At 52.3% G+C, this 22,672-nt stretch overlaps 1 protein-coding gene across 1 annotated transcript in view; it reads right to left on the bottom strand.

Moving 5' to 3' along the window:
• Positions 1 to 17,734: 17,734 nt before the first annotated feature.
• The window catches only part of N4BP1 (NEDD4 binding protein 1), a 50,112-nt gene continuing 45,174 nt past the window's right edge, over positions 17,735 to 22,672 (bottom strand). The window contains exon 7 of the mRNA XM_045987314.1: positions 17,735 to 22,479. Coding sequence (XP_045843270.1) covers positions 22,122 to 22,479 — 358 coding nt within the window. The 3' untranslated portion in view covers positions 17,735 to 22,121. The remainder of the gene's footprint in view (positions 22,480 to 22,672) is intronic.

Here is a 22,672-nt window from a genome sequence, read left to right as displayed (position 1 = left end):
TCACCAACCCTGTAAAATAACCGAGGGCTTTCTTAGGGCCTCTCCCTTCTCCTCCCCTGCACTGTCTCTGCTTCCCCTTTCCGTGCTCTGCCCCCCGCTGTTTCAGAGCACGCCATCTTCTCCGTTACTCTGCCAGCTGGGGGCTCCCCCGAGGTCCTGTTCTCCCATTCCCCATCCAAACTTCTCGAAGTGCACCGGAAACAGCCCAGCTGCTGGTTCAATGGAAGTCACTCCCTGCTGGAGGCTGCTGCATTTTATTCAACCTTTTATATGAAATGGGTCATACAGAGGGAAGAGGACACATGTCCTATGTGCATTATTTGAGGAATTCATAATTTATAATCAATGCGTATGTTATGTTACTAGCACACTGACCAAAAGATAGAGGAGCGCCAGTACTCAGAAACCCTGCTCCTGACCCTTAACCCTAACCCTAACTCTAACCCTAACCCCAACGGCTGTCCTGACTTTGCCTGGCTCTGTTCTTCCCATCGGGGGCACTCACACCCTATGTGCTCCTCCCTGCTCTTGGTGAGGCTCATGGTGCTGTGGACCGTGCATACCTTAGCTCTCAATGCTGGGTGGCGTTTCGTTATGTGACTATATCCCACTTGATCTATTTGACTCCTGATGGGCGTTGGGGTGGTTTCCAGTCTGGGGCTGTTATTGGGAGTGAATCAGCTGGGCCAGGGGATCTAGAATAGGGGATCTGTTCGCCGTCTTCCCTAGCGGTTCAGCAGTTCACACTCCTGCCGTCAGTTTACGGTGCAGAGTTCCAGTGGCTCCACATCCTCACCAACGCCAACAGGTTCTTTTCCATTGTGGCCCCTCTGTTGGTTATAGTCCTGGAGCTCTGGAAAACACTTGTTTCTTTTTAATGCCTTTTGACCTTCACCCATGTCACCCCCGACCCCTGCTCCCTGCCTTTGGCAACCACTAATCCGTTCTCTGTGTCTACGAGTTTGGCTTTTCTTTTCTTTAGATTACACAGATAAGTGAGATCATACAGTATTTGTCCTTCTCTGTGTGACTTATCTCACCTAGTGTCCTGTTTCCAAGATCCATCCCTGTTGTTGCACATGGCAGGATTTCCTTCTCAGAGAGTCACAGCTGAGTCACATCCCGCTGTATCTCTCTACCGCATTCTCTTTATCCTTTCACCCATCCGTGGGCACTCAGGTTGTTTCCATGTGGTTGCTAGACATGCTGATATCTGTGGTTTTAAACAGCAAATATGATTTTTTGTTATCACCACAATGGCAAGAACCACAGAGTAAGCACTAATCGTGAGTGGGCATTGTGCTGGACACTTTCTGTGCTTTATTGTCTACAATGGACAATAGAACAAGTCTGAACTTGCCGTGGCCCGTTGCTCTGGCCCCTGCCTTGCCTCCACCATGCAATCCCAGGTCCTTCCTGGCTCTCTTCTACTGTTCCTTTCTGCCACCGTCCCTCCTGCCACAGGCTATTTCTTTCCCTAGACCAGGCTTCACCTCTCCACCTCCCAGAAAAATCCTCTCACCCGTCAGACTGCTGGTCACATGTGGCTTCCTCGGGATTCTTTCGTGCCCCAAGGAGGTCAAGTCCCTGTGCTGTTTACCCCCTGGCATATTCGTAATTTTTCACTTCTGCATCTGCTTTTCTAATTATTTCTTGCCTCCATCGGAAGCTTCAGGAGGACGGAGACTGCATCTGGTTTGGCTCTCCATATTATCCCCAGTACATGGCTCTTGCATCAGCTAGGATTTGGTGTGGCAGCAATGACTTACAGAAATACACGTTGAGTTTTGCCTCATTAAACAAGGTCCAAAGGTAAGGAGAACCATTGCTCACCCTGTGACTATGGAACAGGGGACCCCGTGATGATCAGGAACTCAGGTGTCTTTCACTTTATGGCTCTGCATGGTCTGCCCTTGGCTCTGATGTCATTCATGGTCCATGATGGCTGTTCTAGCCATCCCTGCCAAATTCCAGCCAGCAAGGGGAGGGATGCTGACCCTGCTTCCTCATTGTAAAGATGCTTCCCAAGAGTAGCATAGACCACTTTCAATTACATTCCCAAGTCCCATTACTATCTGTAAAGGAAATGGGAGGGATGTACTCCTTTCCAGGTGTTCCCAGCTAAAAGCTTGGGTTCTCTTTCCAGGAGGGGGATGATAACCAGCAGTGTCTATTGTGGCTCTCAATAAACATTATGGAGGGATGATCTCTATTTAATCCTCATGAGACCCCTCTGAGGTAGATGTTATTATCCCCATTTTATAGATGAGTGCACTGAGGCTCAGAGAGGTTAAATCCACCTCTGAAAGAGAGTAAATGGTGACTCTGGAGGCCTGGTACATGCAGTCACAAGTTCAGATGACTACTGGTCTCCTGTGGCACCCTGGACATTGTCTTACCCACTCTGGCCCTATCCTCCCATCTGTACACTAAGCCTATGTACATAGGTCCTAAAGGACCTATGGGTCCTTTCTGCTCTGACCTTCTGGGGTTCCCATGACAAATCTGAGGTCACACAACTGAGAAGAGCCAGAACCTTCCAGTTCCCAGCATGGAGCTCCATCCAGGGGATGGCAGAAGTCTAAGGTGAGCTCGGTAATGGCCTGTCCTCCATCCCCTCCTCTGAGGGCTCTGACTACCCTGGGAAGACCTGTTCCTGACATCAGCCTCCCTGGCCAGGATCCTCACTCCAAACCTCACTTAGAGCTCCACAAGCCTCCATCATCCTGCTTAGCTTCCTAGAGCTTGCTCTCCAGGATCCCAACCTTCCCCACCAACATGGAGCCCCAGACCCTGGGTCAGAGGGCCTGTTTCTGCCCCCTGCTTAGAGGCTGTCTGTGAGTCAGGAACTACGGAATGCTGACTGGTTTCTGGGTATCTGGTCTGGACAAGCTGGTCAGGACAAGCCGGGTGTCTGGTCCTCCCACTGTGCCTGCCTGCTGCCTCGCTGCCTCCCTTTGACATGAGCTACTGACTGCAGCAAAATGCCTCCTTCCCCTGCCACCCCAGGGCACCCACTACAAAACATGCCTTTGCATAATCCACAAGGAATTTGGCCTCCAGGTGCAGGATTGTCTTCCTGACGGTCTCCCTGGAAACCCAGTGAGTTCATCCCCCTAGGTCACTGCTTCCTCACCCCAGCTACTGTGTGTGTGACATGGCCTCCTGCACACATCTGGATCCTGTGCTGGCTGAGGGACTCCCTCATGCCTCATCATCCTTTCAGCCATTCGAATATTTATTGAGCACCTACTGTATGCCACATTGTGCTAAGTGTAGGGAATGCAGTATGAAAAAATGAGTCTTTGTGGCCTAGAGGGTGAGTGATAAGATGGACATTATACACAGCATCCAATGCATATTTCATTACAGTGGGAACCACACCCACTGAAGGAAGGGAACATGGTGCCATGAACTCCTTTCTGCCACAAACATTCATTGCAGACCTTCTGTGTGCCAGACCTTCTGTGTTCCTTGACAGTGTTTCAGAAAGCCCCACACTAGACTGGGGGCCACGTTGCCAGAGTTATTCTGGAGTTCAAGAGGACAGTTAGGAGGGTCCCCAGGTGAGCTGGTGGGCTGGGCGAGTGCATTAGACTGAGTATGCGCATGTCCTAGAACTCAGTGGTGCCTCCAGCAGGAAGGCAGGGAGGCCAACGACAGAGAGGAGAGAGAAGTGGGGTGGCTCTGGTTCCCTATGCCACCTCCTAGTCCACGTCCCCAGTCAAATGTAATCTCCCCAATGTATGTGCTTCACGTCCTGCCTTTGGGGCCCCAGAGAGTCACCTGCATGGGCCTGTCTGTGAGTCGGGGAAATTGCTGGCAGGCAGGCAGGCATTGGAAGGAAGGGATTCCTGTCTCCGGTCCAGCGTGCAAGGCGCTTACAAGTCACCACTCCATCAACAACAAGCAAACCGCTGAACAAACTAAAAATCAACAACTCTTTTTTGATCTGTCAGAGAAGTAAGATCACCAGGCAAATTGCTGCCCCCCACCCACACTGGGGAGACAGGCAGGCTGGATACTGGGCATCACTCAGCACGAACCCCTGACTGGACTGCTGGGGGCTCCACGAGGACAAGTCTGAGAATGAAAAACCCTAGGGGGACCCCATCATGGGGGTTCCCAAGGCTTTTGTGAGTTTCATCTCCAAATACTCTGCCAGGTTCTCACAGGGACCGTCAGAGAAAAAAATTCCCTCGTGCATATGGCAGGAGGATGGGGAAAGGAACCGTGTCGAAATCTTCCATAGCACTCGGTTCTCGACAAGCTGGGAGAAACTGCTTGACCAGAGCTTCAACCTTCGGGATTTTGTCAGAACCTAACCAACCTGGGTGAAGAGATGCACAAACTCCAGCTCCTTCCATCCCTCCTGTCCCACCTAAGGAGGGGACAAACGAGAAGCCCCGCCAAGGTTCACAGTTCAGTGGTGGGAACGAAGACAGGACAGGGTGTGCGGGAGAGAGAGGGGGTGGTCTTTGGGTCCAGACAGGCCTGAGTTGATTTCTGACTGTGGGTCTCCCCCACTGAGCCTGAGAGTCCTCCTTGGTGAAATGATTCCGTGAGACCTACGTGGCTATTCTCTTATTGATCATCAGACACACGGAGATGCTCAGTAAGTGAGGAGTTGTTGCTTGGTCCCAAGACAGAGTCTGAGCCTGCTCCATTGCCCGGGGAACCCACCCCCACCCAGACCCCAGCCCCAGGCGGCTGCGGGAAGGGAAGACTGTGACTTCTGGTTGAGGATGGAGTGGGAGCATATACAGGAGAAAGCAGTCCCCTAGAGTGCGGTGATAGTGACAGATGGGAGGTCAAGAGAAGAGAGATACCTTGGGCTGTAAAGGCTGCTTGGAACCTCAGAGCCCATGCAGGGCCCTATGAGTCAGTCTTAGCAATGAGGCTTGGCTGGAAGGCCAGAGCAGAACTCTAACTGGGAAACTTCACCCAGCTTTGGTGAAGCCACGTGCTGTCCTGGCTCCCACCAGGTCAAAGCCAGGTGACTTAGAGCACCTGGGGTCTTAAAACCCACCCCCTTCATCCACGATCCAGATCAGCCCTTGGCTTCCGGCCAGATTCAGGTCCTGAAGGGCCAGGATCCTTCAGGTTTCATTGGCACCCACCGGGTGACTTGCTGGGGCAACCAGATGGCTGTGAAGAGCATGTTGGGTTTTGTTTTAGAAGCACATGTGGGGAGGCAAGCAAAGGCAGCCTTTGTAGTCTCCCTGGGCGGTGGCTGTCTGCTGTTTTGGGAGTAGCTGGCGGGACTGTCTGTCAGGCCCTGCCCGCAGGCCTGGGAAGGGGGCTCCCTCGACGCTGATGTGGTTGCGGCTGAATTTGGCTCTCTTTACCTGGACTCTCGGAGTAGCAGGGCGGGAGGCGCCCGCAGAGGCAAGTTAAGGCATCTGTCCCTTCCTTTCACTGAGGGGGAAACCCGGCCTTGCCACACTATTACCTGCGGGCCATGCAGCAGAATGATTTACTTAAACGTGTTCCTGGGGTCTACTTTCCATGGCTGTCAACACTGCAGAATGTCAGAGTGTCCCCGGGAATGCAAAGGTCAGATCTGTGACTCACCTTAAGCCGAGAGGAAGAAATGAGTTGCTTGGCTGGTTTCCAGGCAGATCTCAGAGAAGCTTTGCTTGTGAACATGGGGACCCAGTGGCAGGACTGCACTGGCTAGCTCAGGAGGGGAGAGGATGAGCTGTGGGCCTTGAAGGAGGAAGAGGGGAGGACCCAGCATGAGAAGCTGGGCTTGGGGGGAAATGACAGTTTTCCACATGGGAGAGACTCAGAACCAAGACGTGGCTGGTCTTGGGTGGCAGGAATGTTGGGATATCCTGTCCTTGGCAGCACTGACCACACTCCTGTGGCCCATCTGGGCCTAGAGAATATATCTTCAAATGGGTCTCTTCATTCCGAACCCAGATCCCTAGCATGGGACACCCCAGCTGAGAAGTGGGGTCTTGCCTGCCAGATCCTAGGTAGCTGAGTCCTGGAGTCCTTGGATGGCCCCAGGCAGGGGAAGAGGCCACCAAACCATGGCTGAATACCATCTTTGCAACCTTGGCAAACAGGGTTTCCAAACGGATTGTATTTTATTTAGAAGGACTAAGACATGTTATGGAGAAGTGCCAAGAAACAAGACATTTACTGTGAGGGCCTCGGGAGGATTGGTACCTATTCTTCATAATTCGTAAGGTTCCATCAGCACATCAGGGGGCTTCTCAGGGCCAGCTCTTTGCTCGCAGTGGCTCCTGTCCCCCTCAGAGACAGCTCTCCCTCTTTCCCTGGCAGCACCCGCCATCCACCCGCCTTCTCCCACCTTGCCTTTTTCATGCCCCCGAAGCGGGTCCTCCTCTCTCCTCCGTTCCCAGGCACTCAGGTTCTCAGACCCATCTCTCGTCATTCATTCACTCTTACCCCTTCCAACCCATTCTCCAGACAGCAGCCCATTAAGCGTTTTAGAATATCTGCTTGATCAAGTCACTTGGTGGCTTCACAGTGCCCTTAGGTGCAGAACTTAAGCCCACTCTGGCTTCCAGAGCCCCGCACCCTCTGGCCCTGCCCACGTTTCCAGCCTCACTTTCTGGACATGTGCACCTTGTTGTAAGAAACAGGTCTTCTCTTCAGTGCTCAGATATGCGGAGCATCTCAGAGTGGTTCCCCTGCTATTCTCTCTGCCTGCAATGCTCCTTCCCATAACCTGACGAACTCCAGCTCATCCTTCAAGGCTGAAATAAATGTTGCTTGCTTCTGGGAGGTAGTCAGTATTTTCCAAAGATAGCTGCCATCCCCCATGCTCTTACAAGATGGCATTGATGTTCCTCTTCCAAGAGGTAGCATCTAGGTTTCCTATATGTCATAGTCCCACTAGATCTTTGTAACTGGCCTGATAGATAAGGAATGGCCGAAGTGACTCTGGGTGACTTCTGAAGCCTAAACAAAGCCATATGGCTTCCTCCTTGTTCTTTCTCTCTTAGAACTCAGCTACCACATTTTGAGGACTCCCAGGTCACATAGCGAGGCCACAGGAGACTGCCTTGGATGACAGCCCCAGCTAGACCGCATGGAGGTCAGTGAGCTTCCAGATGTCAGGGGATGCAGTGGGTGCATCCCCACCCAGGGGATCAGCTGAGGGCAGATCCCAATAGCCATTGGAGCAGGATAAACTTCAGACTCGGGTTCTCTGTCAGATGCTGGTCCACTTGGCAGCTCTTCCTGCACGCTGGGGCGCCCTTGGGTTCTTCCCATTCCATAGGACGCAGCTTGCTAATTCCTGCAGAGGTGCCAAGGCCTCCACCACCCACGGTCACTGCCACTTTTCAGGCCCACTCCCACATGTTTCTCTGCTAGGAAGCCTCCCAGGATGGAGCCCCCTATATCTTGGGTCACGCTTCTCACCTGTCACGTTAGGACTTAGGTACCTGGGGGCCCCTGCTCGGTGAGGCCGTGTGACAACCTTAAACCACCTCAAATGAATATAAGTTGACAAAAACTTGTTGGGTGCCCAACAGAACCAGCAAATAGTGCCTCCCCAACTTCTTCCCCAGGAGGCATTTTCATGGTCTGCTCAGTGGACCTTCTCTCCTCAACACTGTAGCAACCTACATCTGGTGACAAGCCACAGAGGTGCTGTAGGGGGACATCAGATCTCCATCTGCCCTCAGAGGTTTTCACCTCCTCTTCTGGGCATAAACCGGTCAGCTGCCCGGCATAGCCCTCCTTCTCCTTCACTGTCCCAGCCGCCTTTATTCTACTTTTCTAGCTTGCCAAAGACGGCACGTTTATGGCACTGCAGGGCGAAAAGGAACTGAGATTACATTTTGCAATTCTTGAAACAGTTTTGGTGTCCTTTGGACATTCCAGGAGTCATGGTCCCCACTCTGCCCTTTCCCTACCCATAGTCCGTGGTGGCTCTGTCCACAGATGAAAGAACAAAGGAGGGTCTTGCTGGGGACTGTGTCAGGGACTGATCTGGGGAGTCAACCAAGGCAGCATAGAACTAAGCCCTCCTTTAATCTGGGTGCCCAACACCCTCCACTGAGCTCTGGTTTTGAAAAGTACCCCTTTGCACCCCCCTGTACAGAGGTTGCTAGGGGGTCCTTGCTGACACTTGCTTGGATCATGAGCCACCCTGTTCATTTACTTGAAAGTTTTCCCATCTCCTGGTCCCTGCACAGCTCTGGCACGCATAGGTGCCTGTGAATTTACATCACCCAGGGGTCCACTGGCCCCAAGTCATCAGTGGTGACTATTTCCCTGGAGGCTCTTCTTAGGGATGGGCCATGCACTTCCTAGGTAGCCTTCTGCACCCAGCCCACACCTGTCCTTGCAGAGTTGCTTTCCAGCCTCCACAGCTGGGGCTTCTGGGTAGCTGCAGCTCCACCGGGCTTGCAGTCCCAGCAGCCTGGCAGGAGCTGGTGGTCGAAGCAGTGATGACCTAGGAGGCACTGGAGGGCCACAGGGAACCATGAAATGTGGGTGTGGAAGGGACTGGGCCCTTGAGGGCAGCAGAGGAGGTCGAGGCAGAGAGAGACCGACGTTCAGTTATGTCCATCACTACACCTATACAGTGACCCTCCTGTGGCCCTACCAGGAGGTGGCCATGGCTGACTGTGCACAGAGGTGGGAACGGATTAGAACTGGAGTGAGCATTGACCCTGGACTGGGCACCCATAAGCTGCTCAGCCACCTACAGAAGGGCTTGGGGCAAAATACTCTGACCCATGGGGGTGGCATTAGCTAAGCCAGTCAGGTTTGGACCAGACTAGAGAATACAGAGCAACTGGGCTTTGGGAGCAAGAGACCAAAGGGAACAGAGAGGCCACCAGATATCCTAGAGCTGAGCTGTGGCTGTCTCCATGCTACTTTAAGCTGCTCTGACCTCAGGTCCTAGTGGACCACATTTGTGCTCTTTCTCCATCACTGTTCCCATCTACTCCATGGCTCTCATTGTGGTCACTGCCTGTCCAAATATACCCAAGTTCAGGTTTCACCCTCTATTAGGTTTATGGTTTCATATTTAGACCTATGATCTATTTTGAGCTAAATTTTGTGAATGGTATGATGTATAGGTGGTGAATCATTTTTGGCTTACGGATTTTATTACTTTTCTATGCTGCATCATAAATCGCCACAAACTTAGTGACTTAAAACAATACACATTTTATTATCTCATATTTTCTGTCAGAAGTCGGGGCACAGCTTAATTGGGCTGTCTTTTTAGGGTTTTATTAGGCTGCAGTCTGGGTGTTGGTTGGGCTGCGTTCTCATCTGGAAGCTTGACTAGAAAGAATCCTCTTCCAAATTCACTCAAGTTGTTGGCAGGATTCCCTTGCAGTTGTGGGACTGTCCGCCCTGGCTTCTTGCTGGCCACCTTCAGCAACTAGAAGGTCCAAAGATCCTTGTCACATGGACTTTCCAAACACAACTGCTCATTCCATTAGGCCAGCAAGGAGAGTGTCTGGAGCAAGTGGGTAGCAGGATGGAGTCTTATGCAATGTAACAGTCATGGGAACAACATCCCACCACTTCACCATAACCGCTTCGTTAGAAGCAAGTACTAGGTCTTACCCACACTCAAGGAGAGAGAGTTACATGACCAGGAAGTGAGGGTATATGGACATACCATTTCTGAAAAGAATATCCTTTCTTCATTGAATATCTTTGCAGTTTTACAAAAAAGAAAAAAAAAGGATTATATATATGTGAGCCTATTTCTGCATGCTCTCTTCCATTTCACTGATCTATGCATCTGTCTTTTTGTCAAACTATAATGTCCTATTCTGATCTTTATACTAAATCTGGAAATCAGGTAGTGTGAGTCTTCTTTGTTGTTCTTTTTAAAAATTGTTTTTGGATATTCTAGGTCCTTTGCTTTTCTGTATAAATATTATAACAAGCTTGTAAAGTTTACAAAAAATCCTGCTGGAATTTCGATTGGGATTGTTTTGAATTTATAGAAATTATTTTAAAAATTGAGTCATGATTTAAAAATTGATTTGAGTCTGCATTTTAAAAACTCCAGAGTTCTAGGTTTTCTTGGAAAGCTGGATGATCAGGTCATGATCTCAGGGTTATGAGATTGAGGCCCATGTTGGACTCCATGCTCAGTATGAAGTCCGCTTGAGATTCTCTCCCTCTGCTCCTTCCCCCACTCATGCTCTCTCTCTCTCTCTCCCTCTCTCAAATAAACAAATAAATCTTTTTTAACTAAAAAAAAAAAAAAACAAAAAACCAAAAAACCAAAAAACCACAGGATGTTGGGGCAACTTTAGGCCTGCAGTCCTGCAAGGCAGCAATCACTTTCTCTCTATGCAGATGGGCCTTCTATGCTCAGTGCACCTGAGGTCCCCACCACTACAGTGACTTGGGTGTCCAAAACTCTACCTTCCACCATTGCTGTTGCTCACCTGGCCTCTCCTAGACACCTAATTTTGTGATTATTGTTTCAGGTTCTCTATGTTCTGGCTTTCAGGGCAGGATGCTCTCACGTGTACTTTTCACCTGGTTAACATCTTCTGATCATTCAGAACTCAGTTCTGTACTCATGGCCTGTGAGAGGCCTTCCTGGACACAAGTGATGGGGGAACCCCAGGCATGTGAACTTGGAGGTCCCTGTGCTTCTTCTCAGACCATGGCCCAGGGGTGAGGTGCTTTTTGGTGTGATTAATTGTTCAATGTCTCTGTCTGCCATAGATCTCCATGAGAGTAACTCATGGACCTTGGTCATTGCTGTATCTCCGGTGCCTACCACAGTGTCTGGCATATAGTAGATGCTCAATGAATGCTCAAAGAATAAATGAGCCCTTTTCCCAGGCTGTACCTAATGATCTTATAAGCTGCTCCTCATGTCCTTCCTCCCTGCTCATCTCTACCCCTATGGTCTCCTCCCTTAATGAAATGCCCATGAAAGTGGCCAGTAGGACCCTTGGTCCATGGCCTGGAAATGGCTAAACATTAACAAGACAAACAGGCTCCTTAGAGGTTGGGGCAGGCCTCAGCTAGCAACCGAGGACCAGCTTCCCTGTGTGGCTAGTTTTCTCTCTTCCTTTTTTAAGTTTTTTTTTTTTTTTAAAGATTTTATTTATTTATTTGACACACAGAGAGAGATCACAAGTAGGCAGAGCAGCAGGTAGAGAGAGAGGAGGAAGCAGGCTCCCCACTTAGCAAAGAGCCTGATGCGGGGCTCGATCCCAGGACCCCGAGATCACGACCTGAGCCAAAGGCAGAGGCCTTAACTCACTGAGCCACCTAGGCACCCCTTTTTTTAAAGTTTTAATTAACTTTTTAATATTAAGGTATTATTTACATGTATTAAAATGCACAGATCCTGGGCGCCTGGGTGGCTCAGTTGGTTGAGCAACTGCCTTCGGCTCAGGTCACGATCCCGGACTTCCAGGATCGAGTCCTGCATCAGGCTCCCAGCTCCTTGGGGAGTCTGCTTCTCCCTCTGACCTTCTCCTCTCTCATGCTCTCTCTCACTCATTCTCTCTCAAATAAATAAATAAATAAATAAAATCTTTAAAAAAAAATGATCCTAATTTTTCAGTGTTCTGACAATTGTATGCACCTATATAACCAGCACTCAAAGAAGATATGGACATTGCCATCAGCCCAGGAAGTTCCCTCTGTCTTCTCCCCTTATCCACTGCTTTCTGACTGCCATTCCCATAGAGCACTTTTGTCATTTTAGAACTTCATATAAATGGAATCATACAGTGTGTACTGATGTCTGGCTTTCTTCACTTATCTGTCCCTGCTGTTGTGTCTGTCTGTACAGTTGGGATAGTGTGGTCCAAGTACCTATTGAGTAATTCCGTCATATGAATGTTCCACGATTAGTTTATCCATTCACCTCTTGGGTACTTGGGTTACTTCCAGTTCGCTCTTGGGAATAAGGCTGCTGTTAATATTCTTGTGCAAGCCTTTTTGTGCACTTATGTGTTCATCCTCTTTGGTCATTACCTAGGACTGGGATTCCTGGGTCATAGGGTAGATATGCATCTCACTTTGTAAGAAACTTCTGGTTTGTTTTCTAAGGAAGCCTCAGCTGTTCTTCCTACTCTTGGCCTCCTCTGCTCTGGATAAGAAAAAGAGATTACAAGAGATAGGAGAGGTTGGAGCTGGAGGAGCTTTCAGAGGTCAGCCCTCCATCCCTCATCCTGAGATAGGGACACAGATCCAGGGAGGGGCAGTGTTCCTCCAAGGAACCTTTGTGAAACCTGGACAAAGCCAGAACCAGGACTGGTGTCTAGACTCTGGCCCAGTGCTTGGGAGACAGAGGGATCATGTCTTTCCAAGAGGAAAGTCGCCCCATTTACTGGAAATAAACCCTAACCCCGGCCTGGTTGGTTTAAATCATAATCATGTGTAGCAGAGTGCCCTGTCAAGAGATTAAACCTGGTTTTACTCTTTCTTTCCCCCATTTAAGACATCAAAGAGACCCTCTTCCAGGGGTGTAAGAGATAGTAGACTTGGGAGAGTTAGACTGCCTTGGTTGTCCACTCCCATGTGGACGGTGCTGGCGAGGTGAGGGTCTGCCTTCCCTGCCCGCGGGGCCTCAGCCAGCTCTGCTGTCCCAGGCTCTGAGATCCCTCAACAAAGACCTCCTGCAGGCCAAGGGACTCATGCGGCAGCAAAGAAGGAGCAGCAGTGGGCACGTGACCATGGCAGCCACTGTCCTGCCCACCTGCTCCACCGGAAGCTTCATCCTGACAATGTAGTGGAATGGTCCCTTAAAAGTACAGGTAAGCTTGATGACACCATCTCGTCCGGATGGGGGGCATTCCTTGGGCTGTGGTGTACTCCTTAAAGCAACAGCTGCTCTACAGGTAGAGGGATGGAAGTTGTTATGGCCCCGTCCCTTCCAGTGAGCTACTTCAGGGCTCAGGCTTCCTGTCCTCGTGACTTTCCACTCTTGAATCTGGAGATCCTGGCTCCCATGGCGGGTGGTGCTTCCATTAGAGACACAGTGAGAACCCTACTGACTTCAAGCTGTGGCCACCATCTGGTCACTTAGGGCCCTATGTGCCCAGGGGCCTGCAGGCACAGAAAGGAGTTAGCGTCGCTGTAGAGGGGACATTCCAGCCCAGGGGTCTCGGGGAGGATTTAGTCTTGACCATTTAGTATCAGGCCGCCACGTGCCACTGACAGGCCGGGCCTCCTGAGACAGGCTCTTGGGGGCCTAGTGGTGATCGCTCAGGCACAGAAGGTCTCCAGTCCCCATCCTGCCACCCACTCTGTTCCCCACAGGAGTGGAGATGGATTCACAGGAATCTTAGGCTGCCCTCCTGTTCCAAGAGCCGGCGAGGGCTGGACCAAGTGTTGTCTGCCAGGCTCAGACATGGGCCACCACCAGAAAAAAAAGACAGACAGAGCCAAACCCTCCTCCCTGATCTTCTCCTGAGTCCCTCTGCCTGGCCTCCCTTTCCCTGTGCTGTCTCCTCTGACAGGGGCAGTCCTTCCCATCCACAGCTCCCCTGTCCCCGCTGGCTGCCTCGCAGTCACCCCACTCACACTTCTGCTCACTGGCTCTCTGGCCCTCATCCCTCCTCCCAACAGAAATTCAGAATCGGGCAGGTCTGACTAAAGACTGACGCCGGTGGGTGAGCTGGACACCCAGCCGTGGTTCCTGAGCCGTCGCGGGAGGGGCTGAGTGCAGAGGGTTGGCTTCAGGTCTTGGCTCTGCAGGTCACAGAATGGTTCTGCCTCAGTTTCCAGGCGTGCAAGTTGGAATAACCACTCTACCCACTGGCTGCCGTGGAGTCGGTCCCAGTAAGAGGCTGGCGAGCAGCTCTGGCTGAGACTGGGAGTAGCCGTGAGGGACACCTGGAAGGACCGAACAGAGGGGGCCTGACCTCCAGTCTGGACAGGAACTTGTGTCAAGTCCCTTGCTGCTGGGACTTGTTCTCAGGCCCAGTCCCTGGCCCCATCATGCAGAGTTCCCTGGTGATTGCAGCAGACGGACCCAGGCCTGGGTGCCGGAACGGCGGAGGGAGACTGCCTCTGCTGCTGAGGCCATCTCTGCTTGCAGGAGGGCTTCTTCCTGGCAGCCATCCCAGGGGGCCCTCCCAGGGCTGGGGATCTGGGACCGAGGAACCAGGGCACTGGGGCAGTCACTGTCCAACATCCCCACCCCAGGGAACCCTTGGCTCAGGCCGGTCCTCCATGCCAATGCTCCTGGGCGAGGGTCCCTGGAAAATGCTCTTCCAGGAGGCAGTGGAGAGAACCAGTTGAGTCTTGCTTCATCCAATGCCCGACCGTCATGGGAACCCAAGCCAGCCGGCCTCTGTACACCTTGTGAAATAGGAATCCTCCCAGGCTGGACGACTCCTGTCCTTCCTGACAGTGTGTACTGCCCCCTTGGGACCCCCAGGCCCCGTCTGCGCTCTGCTGGACGGTTGACTGGGCCCTCAGGGGTGTGCGTGATGGGCAGCGTGAAGGCACGGGTTTGGCAGAGAGCAGCCTGCATGCTTCGTGGGGGACAGGCGCCCCTCCCTTCGTCCTCCTTCAGAACCTGTCCCGGGATGTGATCGGAGCCAGCTTCTGCCAGGAAGCGGATACACAGCTGGGCCGAGGGTGGGGGAAAATCAAGGTCAGTTCTGCAAATAGGAGGATGCTGGCAGGGGCTCCTGGGGCTCCCCTAGCTCAGTGCTTCTCATGGCGTCCTGCCTCAGCAGGGTCTTGGGTTTGAAAATCCCCAAAGGTAAGACGAGGCCTCGAGGAGGAAGCCTTACTGGAGCCGGAGCTGTGTGCATTGTGAGGGGCACTGACAGGCCTTCAGGGTGCATTCCTACCAGTGGGGATCAGGAAAGAGCAGCACTCGCCTGGGGGCCAGGCCGCTTCGTGGGGCTTCATCCCGGCTGCAGCAACTCTCTGGGAGGGTGTCGGTTCACAATCTGAGGGCACCCCGGGGTCACCTGGAGAGGTACAGAAATCCAGATCTTGGTAGTCTGGGGCGTGGCCTGGCCACAAGCATTTTAGAAGCTCTCCCTACAGCTGACTGAAATGTGCAGCCACGGCTGCAAGACGCCATCTCCAAGAGCAACAGAATCATCTCCATTCTGATGAGGAAACAGACCTTGAGGCTGAGTAACCTTCTCAAGGTCACACAGCAAGAAGGGCCAGAGCAGGGCCCAAGCCCTCGTGGCCAGGCCAGGATTAGAAAAAGGGCCGTCTGGCTCTTCCCCCTCCCCCACTGTCCCTTGCACACACCGGCCACTCAAGGACTGCCGGTGGACAAGGAGCTGCGGGAATCACATGGCGGGGGGGTGGGGGGTGGGGGGGGGGAGCAGAAGCAGGCAGAGAAGGTGCGGGTGTCCGAGACTCCCGCCCCACCTCCACCCCTCACGAGCCCTGCGTCAGACTCCCTAGCCACATGCTGGGAGGAAGCTCAGCACCCTGCCCATCCTGGAGGGGACCAGCGGGGTGCTGGGCTGGCCAGGGGAGAGGGACCTGCTGCTGCAGAGACACTCTGGTCCGGGGATGGCATGGGGCCCAGCAGCAGCTTGCTGCGGGCTGTGGGAGGCCCTCTCCTGCAGCCTGGTCTGGTGTGAAACTCTAGACGGAAGCTGGAGCCAGACAGGCGGGCAGACAAGCGCATTCTCTTCAGGGCGGCCTCCTCCTCTCTGGGAACAGGATGGGGAAGGGCAGGGCCTGCCCAGGCTGACCCCAGACTGGGTTTCAGGCTGTGGGGCCCAGCAGGGCTCCCTGGGGCCGTGGTGGGGGTGGGAAGGAAAGCCCCCAAGCTGGAGTCTGAGGCCTGTGCCGGAGTCTAGTGGGAGGGGCTGAGTCAAGAAGTCCCAAGGCCCCTGGGCTTCCAGCTCCAGCACTGGCCATGGGCACTCCTGCCTTGTTTCTGGCAAATCCCTGCTGGCCAGTCACGGCCACCTGCCCCGGAACCACGATGTCAGAGGACTGGAGCTGTGAAAAAGACTTCTTTCAGGTTTCAAAACTTCTTGAAGTTCCTCCTACTGATCTGCGTCGCCCTAAGTGAAATGGAAGGTGGTGTGATGCACACGTGGGCTTACTCTGGACAATGCTGGTCAACTTTTCCTTTCTGGAACTGTGCTCTTGGTACAGGAACAGTGCTGGATATGGGCTTCGCTGCGCAGGGAGAGGGGAGGCAAGAGGCAGATTCCCGTGGACCCCCTTCTGTTCACCGGGTGGGGGCAGGGGGTCCATCTCAGGGGCCATTCTGGCTGCCACGTCACCTCTGGGGAAGGTGACAAATCTGGGACACGCTGGCTTGGAGAACTGCAAATCTCTTTGTAGCCCTGTGTTCCAGCTCCTCCCAGAGACCCCAGAGGAGTGTGGTGAGGATCACAAACAGAATTAGGCACAGTGAGTGCTTGGCGCCAGCTGTCAGGGTCTGCCTTCTCATGCATCCTGTGGCCAGGCCGTGGCTCTGCCTGCTTCCCTCTCTCCCCGCCTGGGGGTGATATCGGAGGGGCCCTCCTGGCTGCCTAGCTTTTAGGAGCAGTGTCCTAGAGAGGTGACAGCTGGACTTCATGGCCCTGTTGAGGCTCTAAGGGAGGTCTGGTCCATACTCCTAGTGAGTCAGCAGGCACGGAAGAGCATCAGGAATCTGGAAGATAAGCTGAGCATCTGGAGACAAGCTCTCGAACCCCTGGTTAGATGTGGAGCGAACTGTAAAGGTGTGAACAGTATGGGTGTCTTAGAGGGGTTGTGCTGATCAGCCACAACGGTGGCTCTGAATGTCACCAAACGGGACCCAGTGTCAGGCACTGTCATGTATGCTTCATGGGTATGAACACACCTACTCTTCACAATGTCCCTGGCGTAGGATGTGGGATTCCATTACATGGGTTTTACAGATGGGGATGTGGAAGGCTACGGGAAGGGCGGGCTCCAGACAGGCCTGGTGTCTGCCCCGCTGGGGAACTGAACAAAGAAATTCACATCAGGGAATTTTTCCAGACAGCCTCAAGAGGAAGTGGGATGTTGAGAAGGAAAAGCAGCACCAGGAAACAGCCTGCTTGAAGGTGGGGGCGGAGCTCTCCTCAAGGTAAAGTTTCAAATAAATCAGAAACTGTCAGCCTCTTACCATTTTCTGACTGGGGTGAACACGCCTAAGTTCTGTTTGTACCCGTCTTTGGGATCTTTCTAAAGATACGATGGGCCTCTCTCATTTAATCTGCCGAGTCTGGGAGCCGTGATTCCCATTTTACTCAAGACTCTTGATTTCAAGGGTTGTAAACCCAACTTGAACTAGCTTAAGCAAAAGGAAGTGCGTTTCTCGACATCTGTGAAAAGGTTATGGGTGCCATCAGGCTTCTGCGACAACAGCAGCCTGGCCTTCCTGCCTGGGAATCCGGCTGTCCTGCTCCTGCTTCTGCTTCTCTACCATAGTCAGCTTCCCCCATGGCAGGAAATGGCCTCCAACAGACCTGGGCAGGACATTCCTCAGTCCCACCAGCAGGGGGAGAACTCAAGAAGTGGCTCCGACTGGCCTAGCTTGGGCCAGGTATCTGCCCCTGGCCCATCTGTGGGCAGAAGTTAGAGTACGTGGCTGGGCTCAACCTGTCCGGTGCTGACCCCTGGGCCGCAAGGTGTGTTGGGAGCCTTGGAGAGAAGGGGAAAGCCAGGCAGACACCTCCCCCCACCCTTGCGGTCTATCAGAGTGGAGTACGGATTCCCTGGTGCAAATGCCGACAGTGTGACTTCTGAAGGTCTTACGGCTGCCACGTACCGCATAAAGAAGGCACTATTGTCCAGTTCAATTGAGCAGACATTTATTGAGCACCTATTAAGTGCAAGGCACTGTGCTAGGTGCCATGAGAAATACAAAGAGTGAACACAGACGGTCCCTGCCCGCGAGGAGCTCACAGTCTAGAAACGGAGGTGAGACACAGTACACAATCAGCTGCGGTGACACCAGCCAGCGTGGCAAGTGCCAAAAGCCAGACACAAGTGCTGTGGGTCACAGAGCGCCATGGCGTTGCTTCTGGTCAGAAGCTTGGGCAAGGGTACAAAGAGGATGCAGGCTGGGCCTCTGAGGGGGAAGCCATTTGGGAGAAAGGGCATCTTGAGCAGAGCAAAGAGGTGCACGCGGAGGCAGGAGCCCACAGGTAACTGAGGAAATGTGTGTGGGCTGCAGCAAGCGTCCGGGGAAGGGCTATTCCAAGTGGGGCAGTCACACGTGGCCACGAGGTGGATGGCACAGATACTACACTAGGGAGCGCTGAGCTTGGTGCTCTGGTCGCGAGGCACTGAAGCACTGAAAAGAGATGAGGGTGTGACCAGTGGTGTGGTTCTGCAGGATAAATCTGCGAGCACTGTGGAGTCTGGGAGGGGGAGGTGAGCTGACTAGTCAGGGACCGTCACCCACAGGGAGACCATGAGAACATGACTGGTGGGCAGTGTCAGGCCATGAACAAGGGTGGATGGAGGGGACTTTGTGGCAGGGTGGGGTGGGGGTGGAGAGCAATGACAGATGTAGGCAGGGGGTCTGGGGGTGGAGTGTGAGGATAGCACAGGGCTTCTAGGTGAGCTAGAAACATGCTCCTGCAGGGGAGGCCTAGAGGTGGGACTAGAAGTTGATGCCCTGGGTTGGGGAAACACGTTGAGCTAGAGAAGCTAGGGAGGAGGAAGGCTGAAGTTAGTGAGCCCTAAGGGAGAGTGCACTTTCTTGCCTTGTGGTCCCCGGATAGCCTGCGTGGGAAACACCCAGGGAGCTTGATGAACTCTTCAATTTCCACGCTTTACTCCAGGGCCACCGAATAAACAGCTCTGGGGGCTGGCTTTGCCCAGTAATCACAATTTTTAGTAAGAGCTGCCCTCCCCACCCCACCATGAATTTCATGGCTGGTCCAAAATTTGAGAACCACCTGTCAAGAAAGAAAAGGGTCTCAAGGACTGGCCTTTCAGTAAAAGAAGAGAAAGGAATGAAGAACATTTGGGAGGGAAATTTCAGAAAATGGGGAAAATAAGGGCAATAATATCAAATATTCTGGTCACCGAGGATTAAGAAAAGGCCTCTGAATTTGGCAATTACATGGTCTCTGTGACTTTTCCTAGACTATTTCCATGTGGTGGGATGAAGGCCAAGTTTGCAAAACAGGAAGTGAAGAGCGGAAAGGTGAGGGAGAGCAGCAATGCATGGAGAGGATTCTTAGATCAGGTGATGTTCTTATTGGATCTGAACTGTAATAATGGGGAATAATGGGGAGGTAGAGCATGAAGAAACAAATGGCATGAGGCAGAGTGGCTGACGGAACAGACCACGGCTGGGAGAGGAGAGGGACACAGGAAGGAGGACAGGGGAGGACATGGCAGTGCTGGTGGAGAGCTGCGAGTAGGAAGGCCACATCTCGGAGGTGCCTGGAGGGGGCAGGCTGGAGCTGAGGGAGCAGACCCAGGCCCAGACTCAGGAGGCCCAGTGCCTGGGGCATTTCCTGTGATGGAGAAGGGTACTTGGGAGCATGGCTTTCTCCATGAATCCTCTTCCACAAATGCCATGACAAACCTAAGGAAGCAAGACCGACCCTAGCCCTGCTCTCAGAGACCAAACACTGCAACAGGCCCGAGTCCCTGGCGACTCTGCCAAGCCACAGCTGAGCCTGCCAGACAAAGCTGACCCGTCATCCAGGATGGCTGAGATGCCTTCCCACTGTCTTCTAGCCCTCAGCCTACAAGGTCTCAAAGACAGGCTACCGTACAGAAGAGTCAAACAAGGTTTTTTTCTCCCAGGGAAGGCAGCCGGGGCCTGGGGCAGAAGGTAAATCCGGGAATCATTCCATATCACCATTTACTTAATTCTCGAACCCTGGACAGACTCTCAGGGAAGCAGCCGCCTGTCTCCTGAATGAGGTGGCATCCCCTGCCCTGCCACCTCCTTCTAGGAAGGCCAGAAGTACAGGATGCGGAGCCAGGGCACGCGAATGCCTGAGGAGCTGCAGAGCGAGGAAGCACTGCTGCGACACCACCGCAGCGGTTCAGAAATCAACCACTGGGGGCAGACCGTCAAGCAGCATTTGAGGAGCGTCAACACTCAGCACAGTGTAAGAGAGGGCTGAGAACAACAAATGACCTTTTTTTTTTTAATGGTTTGAAAATTGGGTTTTTAAATTTTCAAGTTTCAGAAAGAACTGTGACTTTTGTATTATGTTGCAATTTATCAAGGCAAGTAACTGACCCACTTAATTTCCTGCATCCTTCCTTCCTGTACCCTAGAAAGAGGAAAAGGGGCAGGTAGAGCCCTCAGAAACAATGCTAAAAATACAGAGGCTTAGATAACCCAAAGGTCAAGGGTCAAGTCACTTCTGGAGCCTAGGAAACTCTGCAACCCCCAGTCTAGCCAGGCCCACCTGGTGTCACTTGAGGCCTAGTCCCCTTCCAGGAAGACCTGTGTGGCTAAGCCTGGGCCAGTAAGGTTTACCACTGAGTCCTTCTCTGCAAATAGGAGAAATACTGGATTGGGAAGGCTCTCAGACCAAACCTCAAGCCAGATCAGAGTCGGTATGAGACAGCGCTAGCCCTCACACATCTGCCACACTTTTATAAACCACCAGTTCTGAAGCTGAGGCACGGGCTGTGGCTGCATCACTTCCTGCCCGCCCCAAGTCTCCTACCTCCAAACCCACAGCTGGTGGGTGACTCTGGCCACCTGCCCCAAAGCGGCAGCTGACAACCAGTTCCCCATGAGGAGGCATCTTAAAGGCATTTAGAGAGAAAACATGATTGAAAAACACAAGTCCAGCCACCTGGAGGACTCTGGATTCATCCCCTGAGGGAAGCAAGGGTCGTACACACCGGGAGGGAGGATCCTAGGGAGGCCCCAGCTCTGCTCGTGGCCAACAAAGTCCCTTCACCATGAAGAACAGACTGGCCCCGAGTCCGCAGCAGCTGTTTCTGGGGGCTGGGAGGGGCACGACCCACAGGGCAGACACAAAACTGACCGTGAGCAGCCAGGGAAGAGAAAGGTAGAAAATACAAAGCCCTTTGAAAGTCCAGAGAACAGTAAAGATGTCACGTATAATTACCCAGGAAAAGAACTTCACTGACACAGAATTTGAGCACTGAAAACACAATACTAAGATACCAATGCTGAGACAGACTCACTGGAAGGACGGCTGAGAACACTAAAAAGACAAATCCAGGAGAAATAAATAAGGGGCTGAGCCCCCACGGCAGCTACTAATGCTATTTATTGGCTTGGGTCATTATTGAGAATAGAAAACCACTTTTTGGCAAAGCTGAATGAACGCATGGAGGTTGTGGACAAAAAATTATGTGTAACAGTGGGGCTCTTCTTGGAATTTCCTCACATCCCACTATTATTTTCAGAGGCTAAGACATGACTTCTACTCAATAGTGAGGCCTCAGTCTGGTGAGCGTGTCAGAGCACTGGACAAAGAGTCTGGTCCCTGCCCAGCTGCTCCACAGCTGCGGACCTGGGCTGTGTGGACGCAAGCATGCTGAGCCTCAGTTCCCTCTTCTGTTGGGGACGGGGGAAGTAGGGTGGGACTACATGAGTTCTAGAATCTCTTCTTGCCCTGACATTCTGGGAGTCTAACTGTGCCCTGGTCATTAACGACGGCTAGGCACAGGTGCCATCTAGTGGCACCTCCTGCCCCCTCTCACAAATGGCTCCAACAAAAGACTCACAGGAGCAAAACCTACTCCTATGACTCTAATTCAGGGGTGAGGACAGAGGAGGCTGGGGGTGGTGAGCACACTTCATGTTAGTGGACGTTACATAGTCATCTCAAGAAAATATACTTTAAGAGGTCTTGCTTTCCCTAAGAAAGCAACTCTTCTTTTTTTTATTTAGAAATGCTAATCATATCCATTTGTCAATATTTTCAGCTTTAAGGAAAATAGTTTAAAAAACATAAAAATGTAGATACACTCAAGAGTAACTGCTATTAAACAGTTCTGAACAGGCAGAAAATGTACTTTCCTTTTACAGAAAATGTTAAATCTGTAATAGCAGCATAATTTATATATAGAAAAAGCTGGTTTTGAAAACCCAGATTTTTTTATACATAAAACATCTGTTTTCTATATACTACGACAGCATTTCCACTGGGAAATCGGTCTCTTCACATTATGTTGTTTCCTGTTGCCACGTGCAGACACGAGCTAGAGTGTGACCTTCAGTCCAATACCATGGCAGACAGTGCGTTCAGGTCTTTCATGTACGGATGGGCCGCCAGTATCTGGTCAATTTTCAGTCTTTGTTCTGAGTCAGGGAAGATCTTCAGAAGGGCTTCCCTCAGCTCGCTGGTTTCCGCAGGAGACCTCTGTGCCGGCATGGGCACACTCTGCTGCATACTGGGAAGGTTTGGCAGAACTGGAAAGCGGGGCTGCTGAGGAAGCCAGTGGCTGGGCGGGGTGCCCTGAATCCGGGCGGGAGGCTGGTGACTGGTGCTGGCTGCCTGGGTGCCAGGGACTCTGAAGCTGGGGTCAAACATGCCCACATTTGGCAAGGCATTGAGTAGGGGCTGCATATCTCTGTGAACAGAATAAGTCTGGTGAGCTGGGTTAGAAAAGATGAGAAAGCTGTCAAAAATGACCTGCTGCTGACCTTGAGGCTGTGCTGCTCCACGACCTTTGAAGGCAAATTGCCCACAGATGGGTCCACGGGGATGACACCTGTACCACCCCCGACGGGTCATGACGGTGAGTGATAGCTCTTCACGAGCTA

This window comes from Meles meles, chromosome 19 (genome assembly GCF_922984935.1).
Source record: "Meles meles chromosome 19, mMelMel3.1 paternal haplotype, whole genome shotgun sequence".
Lineage (NCBI taxonomy): Eukaryota > Metazoa > Chordata > Mammalia > Carnivora > Mustelidae > Meles > Meles meles.
The sequence above is the reverse complement of the archived record's forward strand: the minus strand, read 5'-3'. Positions and strand labels throughout refer to the sequence as shown.